This window comes from Saccopteryx leptura, chromosome 11, assembly GCF_036850995.1.
Source record: "Saccopteryx leptura isolate mSacLep1 chromosome 11, mSacLep1_pri_phased_curated, whole genome shotgun sequence".
NCBI lineage: Eukaryota > Metazoa > Chordata > Mammalia > Chiroptera > Emballonuridae > Saccopteryx > Saccopteryx leptura.
In genome coordinates this window covers 31,631,426-31,651,674 of record NC_089513.1, presented here as the reverse complement: position 1 = coordinate 31,651,674, position 20,249 = coordinate 31,631,426, and the positions used below count along the sequence as shown (strand labels likewise).

The window sequence follows — 20,249 nt, the reverse complement described above, 5'->3', positions numbered from 1 at the left end:
TGCCTCAGGGCGCTAGAGTGGCTCTGGTCGCAATATGGCGACGCCCAGGAGGGGCAGAGCATCGCCCCCTGGGGGGCAGAGCACCCGCCCCTGGTGGGCGTGCCGGGATGGATCCCGGTTCGGGCGCATGCGGGAGTACCTGTCTGACTGTCTCTCCCAGTTTCCGGATCTTCGGGGGGGGGGGGGGGAAAAAAATAAAAAAAAAAAAAAAAAAAAAAAAAATACTGAAAGGAACCAGACCTCTTTGGAGAAATAGCTGATTCTAAGTCTGGTGTAGGAAATGAGTAAAATAAACTTGGAACCTTTAATACAGAAAGGAAGCTATCAAATACTACTAGGACTATTGCCAGAATAACTCAGAAACATGTTGAAGAGTCTCCCACTGGCTGGCCAAAGAAGGGACAATATAAGCATCAATAGGATGATAATTAAAATGATATAAAGCATATCAAGTATTTGTATTGATGAGAGGATAATGATACTAGAAAAAATAAACGTAGTAGATTGCTCATCACTGGAAAATGTTAGCATCCAGCTCATTATTTTGAAAATGGGTAAAGTTTTAGAATCTCATATTTATCTTGCCTCTTCTTTTTTTTTCTTTTTTTTTGTATTTTCTGAAGTTAGAAACGGGGAGGCAGTCAGACAGACTCCTGCATGAACCCAACCGGGATCCACCCGGCATGCCCACCAGGGGTGATGCTCTGCCCATCCGGGGCGTTGCTCTGTTGCAACCAGAGCCATTCTAGCGCCTAAGGCAGAGGCCATGGAGCCATCCTCAGTGCCCGGGCCAACTTTGCTCCAATGGAGCCTTGGCTGTGGAAGGGGAAGAGAGAGACAGAGAGGAAGGAGAGGGGGAGGAGTGGAGAAGCAGATGGGTGCTTCTCCTGTGTGCCCTGGCCAGGAATCGAACCCGGGACTCCTGTATGCCAGGCCGATGCTCTACTACTGAACTAACCGGCCAGGGCCTATCTTGCCTCTTCTTAAGTGAATTTTAGATAATCGAACAGTAGTTGAGGTGACATTTTGTTTTTAAAAATAATCTACGTACCTAAGAAGTAAGAAGGAGTGTTAGAATTAAAATATCTTAACTTTGCAACCCCTAATGAGTTAATGGATATAGCCCTTGAGACCAAGAGCTGTTGTGACAGAAATGAGACAAAACCAGATATTTTGTATGTCCTCATGGAAACCCACACTACCGTCAACGATGTTGTCAAGGCAACAAAATCAGCCCTGGATCTGATCATGCCTATATATGCAGTAACCAATTTATAAATAATAAGACCAAGGTACAAGAATGTAATCAACAAAACCCAGACTGTGGGCAAATGACCTAGTTTTTTCAACACATAAATTTCAAGGAAAACAAAAAGAGATGTATTAAAAGACATTTAAAAACTATACCAACTAATTGCCACATATGGATCTTATTTGTATCCTAAAACAAACTGTAAGAAAACAGTATTTATGAGACAGAAATTTGGTCACTGACTGGACATTTGATAACATAAGTAAGTATTAATTTTTTATTATGAGTACATAATTTTATTTTACTTTATTTTTTATTTTTTTGTGACAAAGACAGAGAGAGACATAGAGAGGGACAGATAGGGACAAACAGGAAGGGAGAGAGAAGAGAAGCATCAGTTCTTCATTGCAGCACCTTAGTTGTTCATTGATTGCTTTCTCATATGTGCCTTAACCAGGGGGCTACAGCAGATCAAGTGACCCCTTGCTAAAGCCAGCAACCTTGGGTTCAAGCTGGTGAGCCTTGCTCAAACCAGATGAGCCCGCACTCAAGCTGGCGACCTCAGAGTTTCGAAGCTGGGTCCTCTGCGTCCCAATCCAAGGCTCCATCCCAGGGGTCCCCAAACTTTTTACACAGGGGGTCAGTTCACTGTCCCTCAGACCGTTGGAGGGCCGGACTATAAAAAAAAACTATAAACAAATCCCTATGCACACTGCACATATCTTATTTTAAAGTAAAAAAACAAAACGGGAACAAATACAACATTTAAAATAAAGAACAAGTAAATTTAAATCAACAAACTGACCAGTATTTCAATGGGAACTATACTCCTCTCACCACCAATGAAAGAGGTGCCCCTTCCAGAAGTGCGGCAGGGGCCGGATAAATGGCCTCAGGGGGCCGCATGTGGCCCGCGGGCCGTAGTTTAGGGACCCCTGCTCCATCCACTGCGCCACTGCCTGGCCAGGCGAGTACATAATTTTAAAAAGAGTCATGACCCTGGCTGGTTGGCTCAGTGCTAGAGCCTTGGCCTGGCATGTGGATGTCCCAGGTTTGATTCCTGGTCAGGGCACACAGGAAAAGTGCCCATCTGCTTCTACACCCCTCCCCCTCTCACTTCACACACTCTCTCTCCCCTTTCTCTCCCCCTCTTCCCCTCCTGCAGCCAAGGCTCTATTGGAGCAAGTTGGCCCCAGGCACTGAGGATGGCTCCATGGTCTCGCCTCAGGTACTAAGAAGAGCTCAGTTGCTGAGTGGTTGAGTGGTGCCCCAGATGGGCAGAGCGTAACCCTCTAGTGGGCTTGCTGGATGGATCCTAGTCGGGGCACATGTGGGAGTCTGTCTCTGCCTCCCTCTTCTCACTGAATAAAAAGAAAAAAAAAAAGAGTACCTATTTTGGCGATACATACTGGAATACTTATGGATTAAATGATGTGATGTCTGGAATTTGCTTCAAATTAATATGACAGCAGATGGGGGGATAACAGATAAAATAGGATTGGTGTGAGTTGATCGACACCAGGGGTTCACTAAATTATTCTGTCTTCTTTTGTATATGTTTAAAGTTTTCCATGGTGAAAAATTTTAAAAATAAGCATGTTTAAGGTCTTGTTGCAAATCCCCTCACCAATCCTGTTCTGTAGTGTTGTCTCTCCGCATCATCAAGGATGCTACTTCTACTATTGTCAAGCAAATATTTTTGAGCATCCATTGCCTACACTGTGTAGGTAAGGAAGAAGGTGCTTGCTATATGAGTTCATAACCTGACAGGAAGACCACCCAGGAGTTCACAAAACATCTGTAAACCACAGAGCAAAGATGCACTGGGGGCTGAATGGATTACACAGGCTGCAAGCTGTCTGGGACCAAATCACTTCTCACACCCATGAGCCGGTCTCTCCATCAGCTCTTGTGTCTAGATGTGGAGGTTCTTTTTGCAACTAGACTTACAAGGGGGCAAAAAACTAGAGCTATTGGTCGTTTGGATTGAGTTGAATATTTCTTGACTAATAGGTATTTAAAACATGATCACAGGTTAATGAACAGCTATTAAAGAAAATTCTGAAATGCGGTGGTAATCACTTATCAGTGTTAACATTTTGATTGTGTTCTAGTTGGAAACCAATGTTTCAAGAACCCCTTATCAATGCCTTTATATTTTAGGGTACGTGTTTAAAACCTAGTACATTGCCAATTTGGAAGATACTCTCCACATTTATTATCCATAAATGTCTACTTCCTAAGTGCCTTATCTACATATGTGCATACATTTTAGTTAGGGTTCTGAATTATTTTTATATCCACTATCTCCTCTGACCAGTGTTTTTTTCAAAGTACCTTTGCCAGACAGTCAACTCTATGCTATATTAATATTAGTGATTAGCTTGAGTGGTTTCTTGAGAGCTTGTTCTCACTTTTTCACCATGAAGTCATGTGTGAATCTAGTTTTAGTTAAAGTAATAAACATTTGTTACATGCTTGGAAAAACTTTCTGACTAGACATGAGCTCATCTAAATGTTCACTTTTCACATATGCTGGTGGAAAAGGATATGGATGGAGAGAGAATTATTTTTTATTTCCTTTATACAGATGAGTGTAAAGTAATTTTCCAAAAACTCATGATATTGTCCCATTTTTCTCTTGCTTTCCTAAGCCATGATTATCTTCAAGTCTGAGTTAACACAGCTGTCTCTCATTACCTTCAGGGCGCAAGCATTCCCCCCCCCCCCCCCGTGCCCTCTGAACGTGGAGAGTGCTTTCTCCATTCAAAGGGAGCCTTTGCCTGGCCTGCCCACATTTAGCTCAAGTCCTCCATCCATATAATTGGAAAATGCCATAAAATCAAATCAAAATGAGGAGCTGATTTAACATAGAGACGGGAGAACGATGCCAGTTCGTCTAAATTATTTTTTCTTTTTTTTGGAGGTAAACCATGGTTGCTAACCATTCCTATAATAATAACCTTTCATTATTCCATTAAGCTTTCTACTATATACATCACTGAGGTTTTTTTTTTTCATGTTTGCTCTGTTGTTATAATTGAGGTTGAGTGTTGCAGCCCTGTCCTGGTTGCATGTGCAACACGGCACTGTCCGACTGAGGAGATCTCCTGAAGCAGCCAGAGAAAAATCTCTCTCCTAGCTGTCCGTAGGATTGGCTGCTCCAGGAAAAGGACCGTGCTCAGGGGCCGGCGGGACAGAGGCGATCTGGGCGAAGTTTGCCGCTCTTGAATCCTTCTCTGTAAAGAGGAGGTAGGGTTAGATCAGTGGTTCTTGAACCCGCTAGCCTTGAGGATTTCCTGGGGACTTTAACAGCAAAGGCTAGACCTCACCCCCAGAAGTTCTGGTGAAGTCCATCCAGGAAGGGCCCTGCTTCCTATTCCTTTAAAAGCTCCCAGATGATCCTCATGTGAAGGGGTCAGGGTTGAAACGTATATGAGCACCTGCAGATCTCCTGGATGGCTGAGGCACATCTGAATGCCTCTGAGTCACCTGGAGAGCTTGGTAAGCACAGGTCACTGAGCCCCACAGCGGACTTTCCTATCTAGTAAGTTAGGGGTTGGGTCAGGTGTCTGCATTCACGAGTTCCCCAGGTGACACTCTTTCTGCCCGTGGGTCTGGAGACCTTGCTTTGTGAACCATGGAGTTGATGACCTCTGAGGTTTCGTCCACGTTTTGCCTTCTGCGGTCAGGTCTGCAGGCTGAACACAGTGGCTCCTTCAAGGAGTGGTGTGCTGCCCCAGGCACACAGTGCGTCTGCGCTCTGCTGGTCTGGCAGGTGCACAGCTCAGGAAGTGGGAAGACGTCTTTTCTACCTTCTGATACCTTTGGAAGGACTGTCTTTTGGAACACACAAGGGGCTTTGAATCCTCCATTGATGGTCTGTGCTGCTATCGAATGTTTCCTGTTGTTAAAATCTGTTGAGCTCCATGGGTTAGTCCCATGTCGGACTTGTGGAGGAGCCTGGTGATTTTTTTTTTTTTTGTATTTTTCTGAAGCTGGAAACAGGGAGAGACAGTCCGACAGACTCCCGCATGAGCCCGACTGGGATCCACCTGGCACGCCCACCAGGGGGCGACGCTCTGCCCACCAGGGGGCGATGCTCTGCCCCTCCAGGGCGTCGCTCTGTTGCGACCAGAGCCACTCCAGCGCCTGGGGCAGAGGCCAAGGAGCCATCCCCAGCGCCCGGGCCATCTTTGCTCCAATGGAGCCTCGGCTGTGGGAGGGGAAGAGAGAGACAGAAAGGAAGGAGAGGGGGAGGGGTGGAGAAGCAAATGGGTGCTCCTCCTGTGTGCCCCGGTCGGGAATCGAACCCGGGACTTCTGCATGCCAGGCCGACGCTCTACCACCGAGCCAACCGGCCAGGGCCGAGCCTGGTGATTTTTGAAGAATGGGAAACAGAACACTATAAATATTTCAGAGTCAGGGGATTCGTTTGCTTTGTCTTTATTAGATTGCCCAGAAGGCAATAATTGGTCTTTGACAAACAACAATGTCAAGACTGGTTGTAAAATTCCTTTGGCCACAGTTGGGATGCTTCATTTGAATAGAGCAGACCAGTCTTAGGGGTCAGTCTGGCTTCATTCAAATGCTTGTGCATAGTTTTAACAGCACAGACTGGATGGAGGCTGGACTGGGACAGTATCTGAAGTCTTTTTCTTTCCCCTTCTCCTGCCAGGATGACAAGGATCTGGTGCATGAATTTGTGGTGGCTGAAGGTCTGACCTGTTTGATCAAGGTGGGAGCTGAGGCAGACCAGAACTATCAGAACTACATTCTGAGGGGTAAGTCACAACGGGCCATGCAGCAGCCCCGCTACAAGGGAGGTCAGGGGTCCCCCTCCAGGAAGTTCAATGCTGAGGGCTTTTTAAAAGACTTGGATTAGCCCCTGGCCGGTTGGCTCAGTGGTAGAGCGTCGGCCTGGCGTGCAGGAGTCCCGGGTTCGATTCCCGGCCAGGGCACACAGGAGAAGCACCCATCTGCTTCTCCACCCCTCCCCCTCTCCTTCCTCTCTGTCTCTCTCTTCCCCTCCTGCAGCCAAGACTCCATTGGAGCAAAGTTGGCTTGGGTGCTGAGGATGGCTCCATGGCCTCTGCCTCAGGCGCTAGAGTGGCTCTGGTTGCAACAGAGGGAGGCCCCAGATGGGCAGAGCATTGCTCCCTGGTGGGCGTGCTGGGTGGATCCCGGTCAGGTGCATGTGGGAGTCTGTCTGACTGCCTCCCTGTTTCCAACTTCAGAAAAATACAAAATAAATAAATAAATAAATAAAATAAATAAATAAAATAAAAGACTTGGATTAAGAAGCAAGGTGGTGAAACCACTCTGTAGCAAAAGATGACACCTTCATCAGGCTTTATCAATTTTTAGTTATTAGTGACTGAGCTCATTTTACTGACTTTCACGTGAAGAAAAAAGAATGTACTATGAACTAGGTTCTTTATAATCTCTGATTTAGTGAGGAAGAGGACATACTAAATGCAGGCTTGGGCAAAGCCTGCATTTCAGCAGAAAGCCACTCAAAACTAAAGAGGCCAATTTATTTCCTGGGAAAAAATATTTCCTCCAATTTGAGCTATCACTGGGACCATGTGTCGGAAGTGCACATCTCTCACTGGACTGGTCCTCCTGTTCTTGACTTGATAAGTTTGGAGTGCACCCAGGAATTCACATTAGAATGTTTCTGACACCTGCCTCTGTAATTTCATTTTTATAAAGCAATGCACATGTGGAGTTTGTAGCACTGATTACTTCCAGTTTATAAGGTTAATGCACTTTTTATAGTTATAGGTCTTCTGTTTGTACCCCTTCATATAAATACTAATTTTATTTGATCCTATTAAGAAAAGTCTGTGAATAGCAGGGTAGAAATGATTAGGTTGGACCATATGACATCACGGCTGTCAACAGTTTTGACCTGTAAAAGGAGAAATTTAGTATCGCTTAATATTATCTTCATTTTACAGCTGAAAAAGTTGAGAGACTTCAAGAGGTAGGATGTTGGCCTGATAAAGTCAATTTGTCTGGTGTGTGCTCAGCAGGGGCCGTGCCCAGGCGCTGGGCACATTGGGGCTGGTGCAGTTCTGTCGCCTTTCCTGCACGTGCGCCTGACACCCCACAACTCTCTGTTCTGTGACCATATAAGGAAAAAGCCCCTCCTTTCCTTCTCCCCGGGATGAAGGATAAATACATGAAACGTGTGATTTAGTCTCAAGTGTCCATGGCTACTTGGAGACAGGCAAAATGAAACGGTCTGCTGCAGTTCCTGTTGTGTTTTACTCTGAGAAGTCTCCTCTGTTCTGCTGTTACCCAGCACATTGAACGCGGAGTCCTCCCTTTCCCTGACCCCTGGAAAGCCACTGTAAGAAAAGGCAAAAACAAAAGAGAAAACTACAGGTTCATTAAAAAAATGCTTTTAAGGACATATTTTCAAGTCGGTGCTAGCCGTTTCCATTCACTTTGATAAATGCCCAATGTGCGTGAGAGAGTCCCCAAGTCCCTGGTGTTTCTTGCACGTGGTGTTTGTGAGGCGAAGGAGTTGCCTCCCTTTGTTGATCTTTAGCTTTTCCTGGACGTGTGATAGAGCCTCATTACAAGTTGTCTGTACAGAGGCTCCATTGGTGATTTTTGTTATTTCTATCCTCAGTACAATTAAAACACTTATATGGAAACTTTTGTGACATATGTAGACAAGTTAACCAGAAACTTCTCCTGCTTAGTTGCCTTCCAATGCAGCTGTCTTTCTGAGTCTGAAGGGACAGTGCAAGCCTTGATTCTCACCCTTGTATTCTGTTCACACTTGTAGGACACCTCAAATAGGGAAAAGCACAGAAGTCAGGGTGGGGGAACTTCTTCTAGTTTGTTTTCCAGATCACCTAAAATATAGATGGTCAGAAGTTTAACCACATGGAAGGAAATATACCTAAAGAGGTCTAATTCTGAATAGTGGGTCCAAATTGACAATAAATATTTTTGTTATGTTTAAAGTATATATCATTTTAACTTTACAAAAAGAAGTCTTCTCTGGTGGGTGTTTGCATGAATGTGTAAGCACACACCCCTCTATACAAGTAATACTGTTATAAAACCATCTGCGCATTTATCGTTACTCTTCTGATGCTTATTTGGGAGTGTAAATGCATGCTTTTATTGAGTAATCATCAGTGTAAATAGCTACATTCAAGGCTGGGGAGACACAAGGGCTCTGCCAGTGTGGTCAGACTCCTTTTATCAGGAAGCTATCATTCTTGTCAGAAGCCCCCTGTATAAATATATGGTGACAGAAAATTATTTGACTTTGAGTGATGGATCTACAACATAATCAACAGTTCAAATGCGATAGAAAAGTTGATCTGAAACCTACATACTCTTATTGGTCAATGTCACCCTGTTAAATTTAATTTTCTTAAAAAAAAAAAATCCCCTACTGACTTCCTATGGATTAGAGCTGGGCCACTTGACTCTAATAGCTGAAAGGAGGGTGGAGAAGTGGTATATATAGTAAGTCCTCACTTAATGTGTCCATAGGTTCTTGCAACTGTGGCACAATGATGCAAGGAAACCAGTTTAACCAAAGGTGATTGATACAAACAAGAGTTAAGTGCCTATGACATCTCCTGAATGTTACAACAAAATGATGCTGAATGAAACTGTTACAAGGACCTACTATATTTGGTTTTCTGGACTCGAAGGTGTGGCAGCAAGAGAGAAAGGCCTGGCTTTGGACCTGAGGGTGGCCAGTGCTTGCCACACAGAGGGAATTAAGAAGGAAAAACTCAGCCCGGCTGAGCAAACCTTCTAGAAAACACTATCTGGTAGCCTGGCTGGAGTGAGGGCCTCCCCGCGGCTGAGAGGACGGTGGTCGGAGTGAGGGCCTCCCCGCGGCTGAGGGGACGGTGGTCGGAGTGAGGGCCTCCCCGCGGCTGAGAGGACGGCGGTCGGAGGCAGCGAGGGCCTCCCCGCGGCTGAGAGGACGGTTGGTTTTCCAGGAGGCAGAGTGACTTTGGTGGCTTCACAAGGTCGCATATGGCGCGTGGTGTGAGTTGCCCTTCCTGGCGATGGAAGGAGGTGTTCATGTAACTACTTAAGCTGCGCTCGCCGGCTTCATGATTGCGTATCATTAACCTGCAGGGCGCTACTGACGCGCACTGTTCCAATCTGTCCTGGGAAGGTGCCAGAGGCGATTGCGACATGTTGAAGAATTAGAACACTGAGCACAGCCAGGAGTGGGCCCTGCCACCCGGCTGCTGCTTCTCGGGATGTGCGGAGAATGGCAGCGGGGTCAGACCCTCGTTGCAGGCAGCTCTTCCTAACGTGTAGGGGACTCCGAGCTTCCATCGCCAGCACCGGGATCTTGCCCTTAGCTTTTGCTTTCCCGGTAGTGTCTGGAGGCGGAAGACTCACCACGTGTCCCCCGGGAGAGGGGCACGTGCTCGCCCGTTCTGGTTACAAGGCGTCCTGTTTTCCACGCGGAGAGGCTGTTTGCATGCTCGCCCCACCTCAGCGAGGCCGCGGAGGACTCGGGGTAACGAGGGCACTGTGCAAATATCAGCATATTCTGACGCATTTGACCAAAACCCCTGCCAGGAAAGTACCTTCTGAGGGCTGTAAATGACAGATTTCTTGGGGTGTGACTTTTGTGTTTTTATACAAGGAAACTATCATTTTTCCTAGGCCACATGTTGAGTCACCCCTTCCTGACTTTGAAAAACGTCTCATGGAGACTTTTTTTAGGTTGCGATCAGCTGCCGGCTGCCAGGAGACATTTGCAATCAAGGATGACCCTTGGATTGCCTCTTTATTTGTCCAAGCGTATTTTAACCATACTACCTTAGATGCAGATCAAGGGAGAGGAATGGGAAAGAGTGTTCCACTTGTAGCTCCCAGTTTCCCGGGGAGAGCGCATCGTGCTATCCGGGGGCACGCAGAGTCCTCGGGAGGCAGCACCTTTGTTGTGGTTGCCGTGGGGAAGCGGAGGAAGCAGGTTAGGACGGGCTAGGGTGCCGGAATTTAGGGCTGTCCTGGTCCTGGGTGATTATGGTGGGAACGTCATAGCCTGGAGCTTGAGAGCCACATGGCAGGTGGCTGGGTGTGTCGTCCTGATGAGCTGCTGGGGAAGGGGAACTGACTGACGACTAGGCAGAGCCTAAACCCTGGGTCAAGATAAAAAGGAAAAAGGATTACACACTGTAAGGTGGGTCGACCATCCAAGTGTGGAGGAGCGTGCCCTTTGCGATGTTACCTTAGGAGCTCCGCTCTGTGTGACCAGGTGCGAGTCCCCAGATCCAAAGGAAACAAACGCATTTGGAGAACCCAGTGCTTTCCACATCTGCTTTCAGACCTCGTTTAATTTATCTTTATTTTTGCACTCAGCCCTCTGTCAGCTCCTCTTCTGAGGCCCAGGACTCTGTTGCTTTTAGTAGAGGATGTATCTGCTGAGAAGTAAAGATAGGTTTTGAGTTACGGTGTAGCCAAGCGCTCTCCAAAAAATGTGAGCCGGCTGCTGGGAATAGGTCTTAAATGTACAACATGTAGAAATAATATTTATCTGGCTTATTATTCTTGGATGGTCATAGCTAATGATCTAAAGTTTTTTTTGTGATAGCCAGTATTTAATATAAATCTACTGTGGAATTTGTACCTCACAATTATTCTTATTGAAGTAGGACCTAGAGTGGTATATTCTTGGGAACTTAAACTTTCCACACACATGCTGAGCCTCCAACTGTGGGCCGTATTGACCCTGAGGAACGTGACAATGAAACCCAGAAACAGCCCTGCTCTGGAGGAGCCCTTGGGAGGGGCTGGCACGGCCCATGTCAGGTGTTGTATCGGATTTGCCTTATTGGTTTAGAAATTGCATATAGGTGATATGTTTTCGGGGAGAAAGAGAAAGAGAGGAGCAGAATCAGTAAGACCAGCCACCTTTTCTGGCTGTACCTGAAGGGAAGCTGCCTCGTCAGGGCTAGTTTTGCGTGGAGAAATGGGATTTTATTCTAAAGCCATCTACTCGTTAATCGTGAGACACCACCTCAGTCATGATCAGAGCTGGGTATGGTCTTAGCACTCCTTCAACCCTGTCATCTTAGGAGAAAAGTTGCCCCCATAGTATGTCTTTTAAAAATGTTTTAATGGTTGCCAGTATTAAAAATGGGATATTTAACCCAGATTTTAGACTTTTGTTTTGTTTTGTAAAAAACTACAACCTTAGTGCCTTACCAAATATCACTTAACTATATTCCACCATGGGGAAAAATGCATATTAGGTGATCTCTTAATGAGGATCAGGACTTCTGGACAGATGGTTTCTGTTGGCATCTATGTCACCAGGAACAGAAATATTATAGACAGCATAGGAAGAGATTTTGTGATTTCGGAAAGCAGTGGTACAAAATGATCAAATGGTAGTTGCAGCAACACCCCCCATCTTAGAAAAGCTTAAGTGCTTGTGCCTTGGCATTTCAGAACAGAGGAAGAGAGCATAGGTTGGGTTCAGACTGGGCACACGGGGGTGAGGGAGGGGCTCAAACCAGTCCCAGGGGGAGGACTTGGGAGCAGAAGGCGGCAGCTGCTTCCGTCCCGAACCGAGGTCAGATGCTTGGTTCCCATGTTTTCCAGTGAACTGCCTGGCTGACACTCCCGTATCCCCTGACTCTGGTCCTGGGCCACACCTGCCGGCTTGGAGGAGCCTTCCTCTCTTCTGCCTCTTGCTGCGAGCTTTCTGTGTTTGGTCGGGATGTCAGGTCTCACTTATGGCAGCCAGATGGCCCGGTTTGGGTGTGGATGGCACAGCTGCACAAGTGGTGTCTGTTGGCAGCCCCTGGGGGGTGGGGAGGCCGGTGTGGAGGATGAAGTCCCTCCTCACTTGATGTCTCTCCTTGTGCTGAGTTGGTGTGACAGGGGCTAGTCGCAGGAGGGAATCATGTCAGCTGGCACCAATTGGCAGCTCACAGGACCAGAGTGAACACACAGGTATTTTGTTTACCCAATTTAGCATGTTGAAAGATTTTAAAATAATCACAAGCATTTAAAAACTGGGAGATTTGACATAAACATATGGATTTCTGGCTTCTGTTGGAAAAAACTGCACACTTGAGCCAACACGGGGTCCTCATCGCTGCGTGGCCACAATGAGCTGGGGTTGGAAGAAGCTGGTCCCCTGACTTGGGGCACGTGGGCTGTTTCCCACAGTCCCTACCACTGCCTTTTGTAGTACCCCTGGGCTGCCCACTTATTTGGTGGCCTCTGTGCCTCATAGGTAAGGACGTTGGAGACCTCTCAATAATAACATCACAGCCTGTGAAAAAGAATTACTGTTACCTAAAGTAGAGAAGCCCAGCTTTGTTACAGCTGGACAGAAATTGTGATGTTATTGCTACTTTGCGACCTTGGCGCTTCAGTCCAACAAAAACATTTTATTTTCTTATTCCCCCACCTCTGGCATTTCTCAAACGTGCAAAGCCACTCAAGCCCTTATGAAATCATCTAAGGATAGACATCCTATCACTACATGGACAGTGGGGACCTAGGGTCTGAACAGCCAAGCTTGGGAAAGGGAAGCTGAGAGTGGGCGGAGCCCCTGACTGAGGCGAGAGTTTGTAGACAAGGTTCCCCTCGGAAACCCGCCGCATTGGTTGAGCTTGTAACCTGATGACAGCAAGACTTTCATCTCAGTTTTGCACTGTGAGCCTCAGAATCCACCCCGGGCCTGGGGTGACCACTCTTCACAGTCTGTGCTGTTCCTGGTGACGGGAGCACGCTTACTCCTACCATGAACTTTGTAGTCGTTTTTACAATATAACGTGGTTTGTAACTTTGATTGTCATTGAATTAAATCTGCCTATTACTTTGGGAAGAATGGACAACTTTATTTGAAAATTCAAAACTAATGCTTGCATACCCTTCCATGTCTGGGACAAATCCTTTTCAAGAATACATTCTCAATTTTATGCATATCCACCACCCACCGTGGTGTTTTGCATTTATTTATTTATTTTCTTTGTTTATTTTTTAATTGGGCCTGCTATTTACCACACGATAGAGCGAGAAAATTCTCTTGGGTCCTTTTTCTGTTTATTTTGTAGATTTGGTTTGGGAATGTCCTCTCCCAAGAAGGTCTCTCTCAGCCCCGTTGGATGCGTGTGGCTTTGATCAGCCACACTGCACTGATGCACAGGACCATGAGCTCTCTGTGTCGCGGGTCCTGGCTTCTTCAGTCGTGACAACAACTTGGTGAACATGCCGAGTCTCCTGTGTGAAGTCCTTTCTCCCTGAGGGCGCGCTGGCCTCCTCTCCCTCTGTGCTTGCACGTCTGAGACTTCCTCTGAGTGCTTGGACTAGTGGCGTGCCGGCAGGAGCCTCGGTCTGTCGGCCCCGGGCACTTGCCAGCTGTGGTTTGTGGGCTGCGGAGGGCTGAGACGCTGGGCCGCTCACAGGAGGGCGACGTGGTCTTCACGCTTTTGCTTGTTTTTTTCTTAGCATTTAATGTTCTCTCTGCCCTGATCTGTGACCTTGGCCTGACCTTTTTGCTCACCCACTTGGCACACTGTTGGGGATGTGGCCACCAGGTTGAACCCAGCACGGACCTGCTGAAGGGTTTGGTCAGGGGCAGGAAAGTCACAGTCCGCCCTCCCTTGGGGAGGGAGGCTGAGTCCTTCTTGCTGCTGCTGTTGGTGTGTGGTGACAGAAATGATACCTCTGAATGTCCCATCTGTGGCCCCTCTTGTCACCTCCTCATCCCCATCTGGCATCAGGCCTGAATCCCCCTTTAAAACTGGGTCAGAGAATAACTGAGCTCCCCTCATGTCCTTGACCTTCTGGCCCATTCTGCTGGGAGAGTTCACCGAACCCCTTGGCCTGACTAGACCTCAAGATATTGTGGGTTTGCTGGAGTTTTCTAATCACTTCCCACAACGCTGCATTCCCCAGGAGAGGACGTTGTAGTCACTGGTGTGTTTAGATGGACCCCTCTAGAAGGGTCCACACTGGCATGTGGCTGGCTACCCTCAGGCTTGGGGCTGGAGGAATCTCTTCTCCACTGTGCTTCCCATGGGTCATTTGGACAGACTGGTAGGGAGGTGGTTTGGAGGCTTCTGTTGTGCTGCCATTGTTTTCTGGAGGTGCCAGATTCTCTGAGTCCTCGCTGCTTGTGGTCTGGCCCTGCCCTGCCTTCAGTCTGCAGTCCGCGTGCAGGACTGTGGTGGGTCAGGTGGGGAGGGCATACCTGCTGGGGGGTCAGGTGGGAGGGCGCACCTGCTGGAGGAAGCAGTGGGGGGCCGGGGCCGGGGCCAGGCCTCTGAAGAGGCCCAGTGCTTTTCCTCCTCTGGGCTCTCAGGTGACAGAGGGAGGTGCTGGGCTAGACCCCAGGTGAGGTGACGTTCCTGACCCTGAGCCCCTCCCTGTGTTTGGCAGCAAGTAGGATGTTTGCCTTCAGATTCTGACTCAAGGTGGATACTTGCAGCTTTAATCATGATTTTGCTTTTCCCCTTTCTTGCCACCTTTCAAGGTATTTTTTTCCCCTGTAATTAGATAATGCTTTTTCTCTTGGTAACTTTGCTTTATGATTAATAAGGTTTTTTTTTTCTTTCAAGTTTTAATTTTTCAAAAGTAAAAGTGAATGATGAATACTCTTGAACACAGCAAGCATTAAGCATTAACAAAAATACTTCACATAGAGCAGTCTTGATAAAGCAATACACAGCGAGGTCTACCTGCCAAACATCTCCACTGTGGAGCATTGGTAGACCAAGTTATGTGAAACTGCTGGTATTTGACCATTTTTCACCTACAGAAATGGCAAAGTCAAAGGGTTTAACTTAATATATTGTAATTGAGCCTCAACCCGACTCTTTCCTAGACCAATTTTACCTTGCATTCTAAATAGAGTCCCACTCAGGCCGGTTTGCAGACCCACCTCCCCTCCCCAACAACAACCACCCTTGTAATTTTGTGCATTTGTACCTCTGAGCACTTCCACTTAAAGAGCTATTCCTGCCACCGTCTCAGACAAAGAGGCTTCTGCAGAATTTTCATCTCACCTAGAAGCCTTTATCTTCTTCCCTTTATAGGAGAAAAGAAGGAAAAAGACAAAGTTATTTGGCCATTCCTTTGTGTGGAATTTTCCACAGTCAAATACCAACGTCGTGTGTTCATCAGGAATTTTTCCATCTTATTCATACCAAAGATGAGCCTCTCACTTTGTCCTTCTTTCCTTGCTTGGTAGACTCTTCCAGAGGGACAGCTGACGAGGTGTACCTCGAGTCACAATTGTTACCTCCTTGGCTGTAACTACCTCTCTTGTGGTCTCTTTTATAGGGCATCTACTTACAAATCCAAATTTATGATAGAACAATATGTCTTATGCAAATTTTAGAACTAACCCGAAACATGGATTAAAGCTATTTTCTTGGCTGGGATTTGTTGGGGAAATGTCAGTTGCGTGTTCATAGACTCCTGCATTTTGGAGTTTTAAGGGCTCTTGGTAGACTGGACCAGCCTTCCTGCAGGTTGCCCTCTTTTTCCTGACAATGTGGCTTCCCCTGCCACCGATGTGCACAAGACCCCAGCGCAGGTCACTCTGCAATGTCCCAGATGTATGGAGCCAGCCATGTCCTGGGTATCCCCTAGGCCAGTAAACATGTATTTTCTGATGGCTTTAGGCGACCCCTGTGTTTTGGTCTTTTGACCCCCACCGGGGTCGCGACCCACAGGTTGAGAACCGCTGCCCTAGGCCCTGTGTCCAAAGCTCAGCACAGCACCTTTGCACACCTGTCAGTACCCCACAGCTGCCTTATTCATCACCTCTGTGAGGAGCATGGTCCTCCATCACATTTACATCAGCTACCTGGGCCACCTGGACTCCTCCTTCTCACTCACTCTCTGTCATCATCCCCAGCCAGATTTGGCCTTCTTGACCCCTTTCTCCTCACTCCCTTTCATATCCTTCCATCTTGTTTCATTTCCAGCTATAGTTTCTCAGTTCAGACCAGCATTTTTCCCTCCCTAATCTTCTCTACGTGCTAATATTAGTCTCTCTGATTTAATTTCTGCCTCCCTTTGATCCATTTTCTCCCCTGTTGCTAGGGTTGGCCTTCTAGATCTGAACTCCTCAGTCCCTGGTGTAGACCCTTCAGTGGCTCCTCTCATCCCAGGAAGAAGTCCTGGCCCTTCGCGTGGGCAGAGTATCCATGTGGCTAGTGTTTCAGTCCAGTCCGCTTCAGCCTTCACTCCGACCTCGCTATTGTCTACGAGCCCTTCCTCATCTGGCTCACGCTTTACCCTTTGCTTCCTGTTTGTGTTTGGGATGGGGCTAAGATGCCAGATTCTCCAGACCTCCCCTTGTCCCCTGATAGTGTGGTCCTCTGTGCGTGTTTTGGTATTGACACTTACTGATAATAAATATTTGTTGCAAATACACTTTGGGCCAGAAACCCTAGGCTAATTCCCTCTACCATAGTTGGCTGCCTGCCTGCATGTCAGTTTCCATCCTTGATGCCAGCCACATTTTAGGAGCTCAGTGAAACCTGGCTGGAGGAGAGAACAGAGGAAGGATAGAATGTCTGTGGAGAAGAGAACCCATAATCCCCGAAGAAGCTGCTGGTTTACTCGGAGAATCGGAGAGAGCTAACCTGGGTTTGCTAACCTGAAGCTGTAGTTTGCCAGATTGTCTTGTTTCTGAGTCACTAGAGCCTGTGTTGATTTGTTTTTTGTACTTAGAAAAAAATGCTGAATGACTGAATTTTCTCTTTCATAATTTTGTTAGTTCAGTAGATAAGATGGTGTATATCTTGATTTTAAATGTTATGCTTTCTGAAGATAAAATCCATATAAAAAGGGATTATACTGTATGTTTTGTTTCTCAGAGAGTTATCTGCCTGCCTCTCAAGCAGATAAATAAGGGTCCCTTGGCGGCAGGAGTAGTGTTGTCATAGCCTTTGTGGCCCCAGCTCCAGCCCGATCCTGAAGCCTCATAGATATTGAGTAGCTATTTGATTTAAAAAGGTAAATGAATGAATGAGTTGGAGGGGAGTGCCTAGAACCATGCCACGGAGCTCTGCCTGGGCCTTACGTAGTGCAGCACTTGGTCTGTGAGGGAGTGTGGGTAAGCGCATACTTCACCCTGGGACCTGGGCGTGCATGGTCAGGAGATGCGGAGTGGGAGACAGCAGTAATACGATAAATGATGGCGTGTGATTGGGAGCATTTTCATTTGATTTGATTTTCAGTATTCTTTTGACCGCAGCCATGTTATTCCTTGCTTCCTTTCCCCAGCCTCTCCTTTCCTCTGCTTCTTGAAAGTGGACTCCCCCAGAGCCACTCCTGGGCTAGGTTGGCCTGACATTTCTGGAGCCAGTTTCCGTAGGCAGAACCAAACCGTGTACCATGGCCCCCACTGCCCACACTCACCTCCGGCCCCAGGGCCTTCTCGGCTCCAGACTTCCCTGAAGCACTACTGGGGCATCCTAATCACCCCAGAATTAGAGCTCCACTCTTTACCCATCAGGTCCCCTCAGATTTGGGACCCTGTAAGGGTTTAAGTGGGGGATACATTTAGATACAGTTACCAATGTAGGAGTTGTTTTCGGAGGAAGGGGCAAACGTGTTGCTTTTAAAAGCAGATTAGGAGCCATGAGTAGGAGCAAGAGGAAAGTGGTTTTCCACCGAAGACAAGCTGCTGGAACAGAATTGGAAAATTAGTTTCTTTCTTTTGCCAACACAAACTGATCAGCGGTGACTTTCTGGAGCAGTCTGTTGAGGATTCTGAAGCCACATCCAGCATCAGCAGGAAAGAGCACCACGGCCGAGTCATGATGTCCGCCAGCAGCCTGAGAGGTAGGGGGTGAGCGTGGGAATACTATATATGGTGTGTGCTTATTCTGGAAATATCGGACATTTTCAGAATGCTTGTTCAGTTGATTTTAGGCAGGCACATGGCACCTTGCATTGCGAATGCTCCAGCAGGGACCAGATGTCCTGTTAGGGCTGCAAGACTTGGGGTGGGGTCCAAGGAGATGACCTCTTAGATCCCTTCCAGCTCTAAGAGTCTGTGTTTCTAAGTAAAATAGAAAATGCAGGAGGGTGAAAGCGGAGCTGTTTGGCTCTCCTCCTTCTCTGTGTTCTGTCTTGGTTGCGGTGGGGTCCCCGGGCTGTCACCAAGCATATGTTGTCTTGTTCGAGCTTCAGAGAGGGCCACCTGGTTACATGACATAGAGCACAGCCAAGTCATTGAACATGAAGGTGCCCTTAGTCATTGAGGGGCTGCTATTTATGTTGATCTGCAGAGTTTTGAAGGGTCAGCTGGGTGAGTATTAGTTTATGTCCAGGAATCCGTATGTACGTGGTGAGGCCTGGAGACGGTGATAGGTCTGCTGCTCCTCCAGAGCCTGAGGACCAGAAACCCCCAGGGGCCGGCCTCCCCGGTCAGCCCAAGGCGGGACTGGAGGAGCAGGTTGGCAGCCATGAGGGAAGGGCCTGTTGACATGGCTGCCTCACTCTGCCGCCTTCCCAGCTTCCCTGTTCTCAACTCACACGACCAGCTGCGTCCAGATAATCTGTTCTCTGTGTGCACCTTGCTGCCCTACATCCTTCTGTCTAGATCTTTCTGTCTTTTCCTAGTTCTTCCAGGTCTTAATTTGAGGGTTACATAAAGATCAACATCCCCCAGATGTTAGATTTTATTGCTTTTTGTCAGCTGTGCTCCTGTTTTTCTGGGGTTGGAGCCTCAGTAAATAAAGATGAATTGACTGGGTTTTGTTTTTTTTTTCTTCATTAATCAGTGAGTGTGACTTGATTGAGTCGGTCACTTTGGTGTCTGAGTTCAGGGTAGATGGGAATAACACGAACTAAATAATGACTGGTTACAAGTCCAAGAATAAGGTGCTAAGAGGAGAGAGCTTAGACTGTAGCAGGGCAAGTGACATGCATACTGTGGTAGGCAGAATGCTAAAATGGCCCGAAAGAGTCCCGCCCCCTTGTGCACAGCCTGTGTTATCTTCTCCCTTGAGTGCGAGTGAGACCTGTGATTATGATGGACCCGTGAATATCGCAGAAATGTAATTAGGTCACATTATATGGCGAAGGTGAAACGATTTCGCAGATGTAATTAAGTTCCTAAATCAGTCGAGTTTGAGTCAGTTAAAAGGGAGGTTATCCTGTGCGGGACAGACCGAAACAGGTGAACCTTTGAAAAAGAGTCTAAAAGTCAGAGACACGCTCTGCTGCTGACCTTGAAGAAGCAAGTTGCCATGAGTTCTACAGCTGCAAGGAAATGGATGCTGCCAACAACCACATAAGCTTGGAAGGGGACCCCAAGCCTCAGAGGGACCACAGCCCCCATCTGACACCTTGATTGCAGCCTTGTGAGACCTGGAGCAGAGGACCCGGCTAAACTGGGCCTGGACTCCTGCCCCATGGAAATTCTGAGATAATGTATGTTGTTTTAAGCCGCTAAGTTGATGGTAATTTGTTATACAGCAATAGAAAACAAATGCAGTTACATACAAAAATTGTAATACAAAGCCATCTGGACATGCTAAAATTGATACAAAATACTGTGTGACCGCAGAAGTGACAGAGGTCTTTGTGTGGGGGGGTGTAGGGGAAGGCTTCACAAAGGCAGCAACTTCTTATTTTTCCCGTGGGGTTCTTAGGCAACCAACCACATGCCGTCTATCTCGACTCGGTTCCCCTCCACACACCTGCAACTGCTGATGGCCTCTCACACAGTCTACTTAGACCCCCCACTCTGGCGGTGGCTACTGATTTGGGTATCTCAAAAAAACTTTGGTGACTTCTATTCCCATGCAGTAAAGGGGCTCTCTCCTGTACACAGACTGACTAATAGATAAGGTGATTCAGAAGAAAATTCACTATTTCCAGTAGCCAGGGACACGAGAGAACATGGTGGTTTCATAAGGGCTGGGGCAGGTTTTAGGAAAAGAAGGGGCGTTGGTAAGCCAGCACTTGGGTCATCTTGGGGGATCTTGCCCATGAATTAAAGATG

At 47.2% G+C, this 20,249-nt stretch overlaps 1 protein-coding gene across 11 annotated transcripts in view; it reads left to right on the top strand.

Moving 5' to 3' along the window:
- Nucleotides 1-20,249, top strand: part of FHOD3 (formin homology 2 domain containing 3) — a 488,187-nt gene that overhangs the window by 227,080 nt on the left and 240,858 nt on the right. For all 11 annotated transcript variants that reach the window (XM_066352679.1, XM_066352680.1, XM_066352678.1 and 8 more), the window contains exon 5: nucleotides 5,931-6,036. In XM_066352679.1, the coding sequence (XP_066208776.1) occupies nucleotides 5,931-6,036 (106 nt within the window). The remainder of the gene's footprint in view (nucleotides 1-5,930; nucleotides 6,037-20,249) is intronic.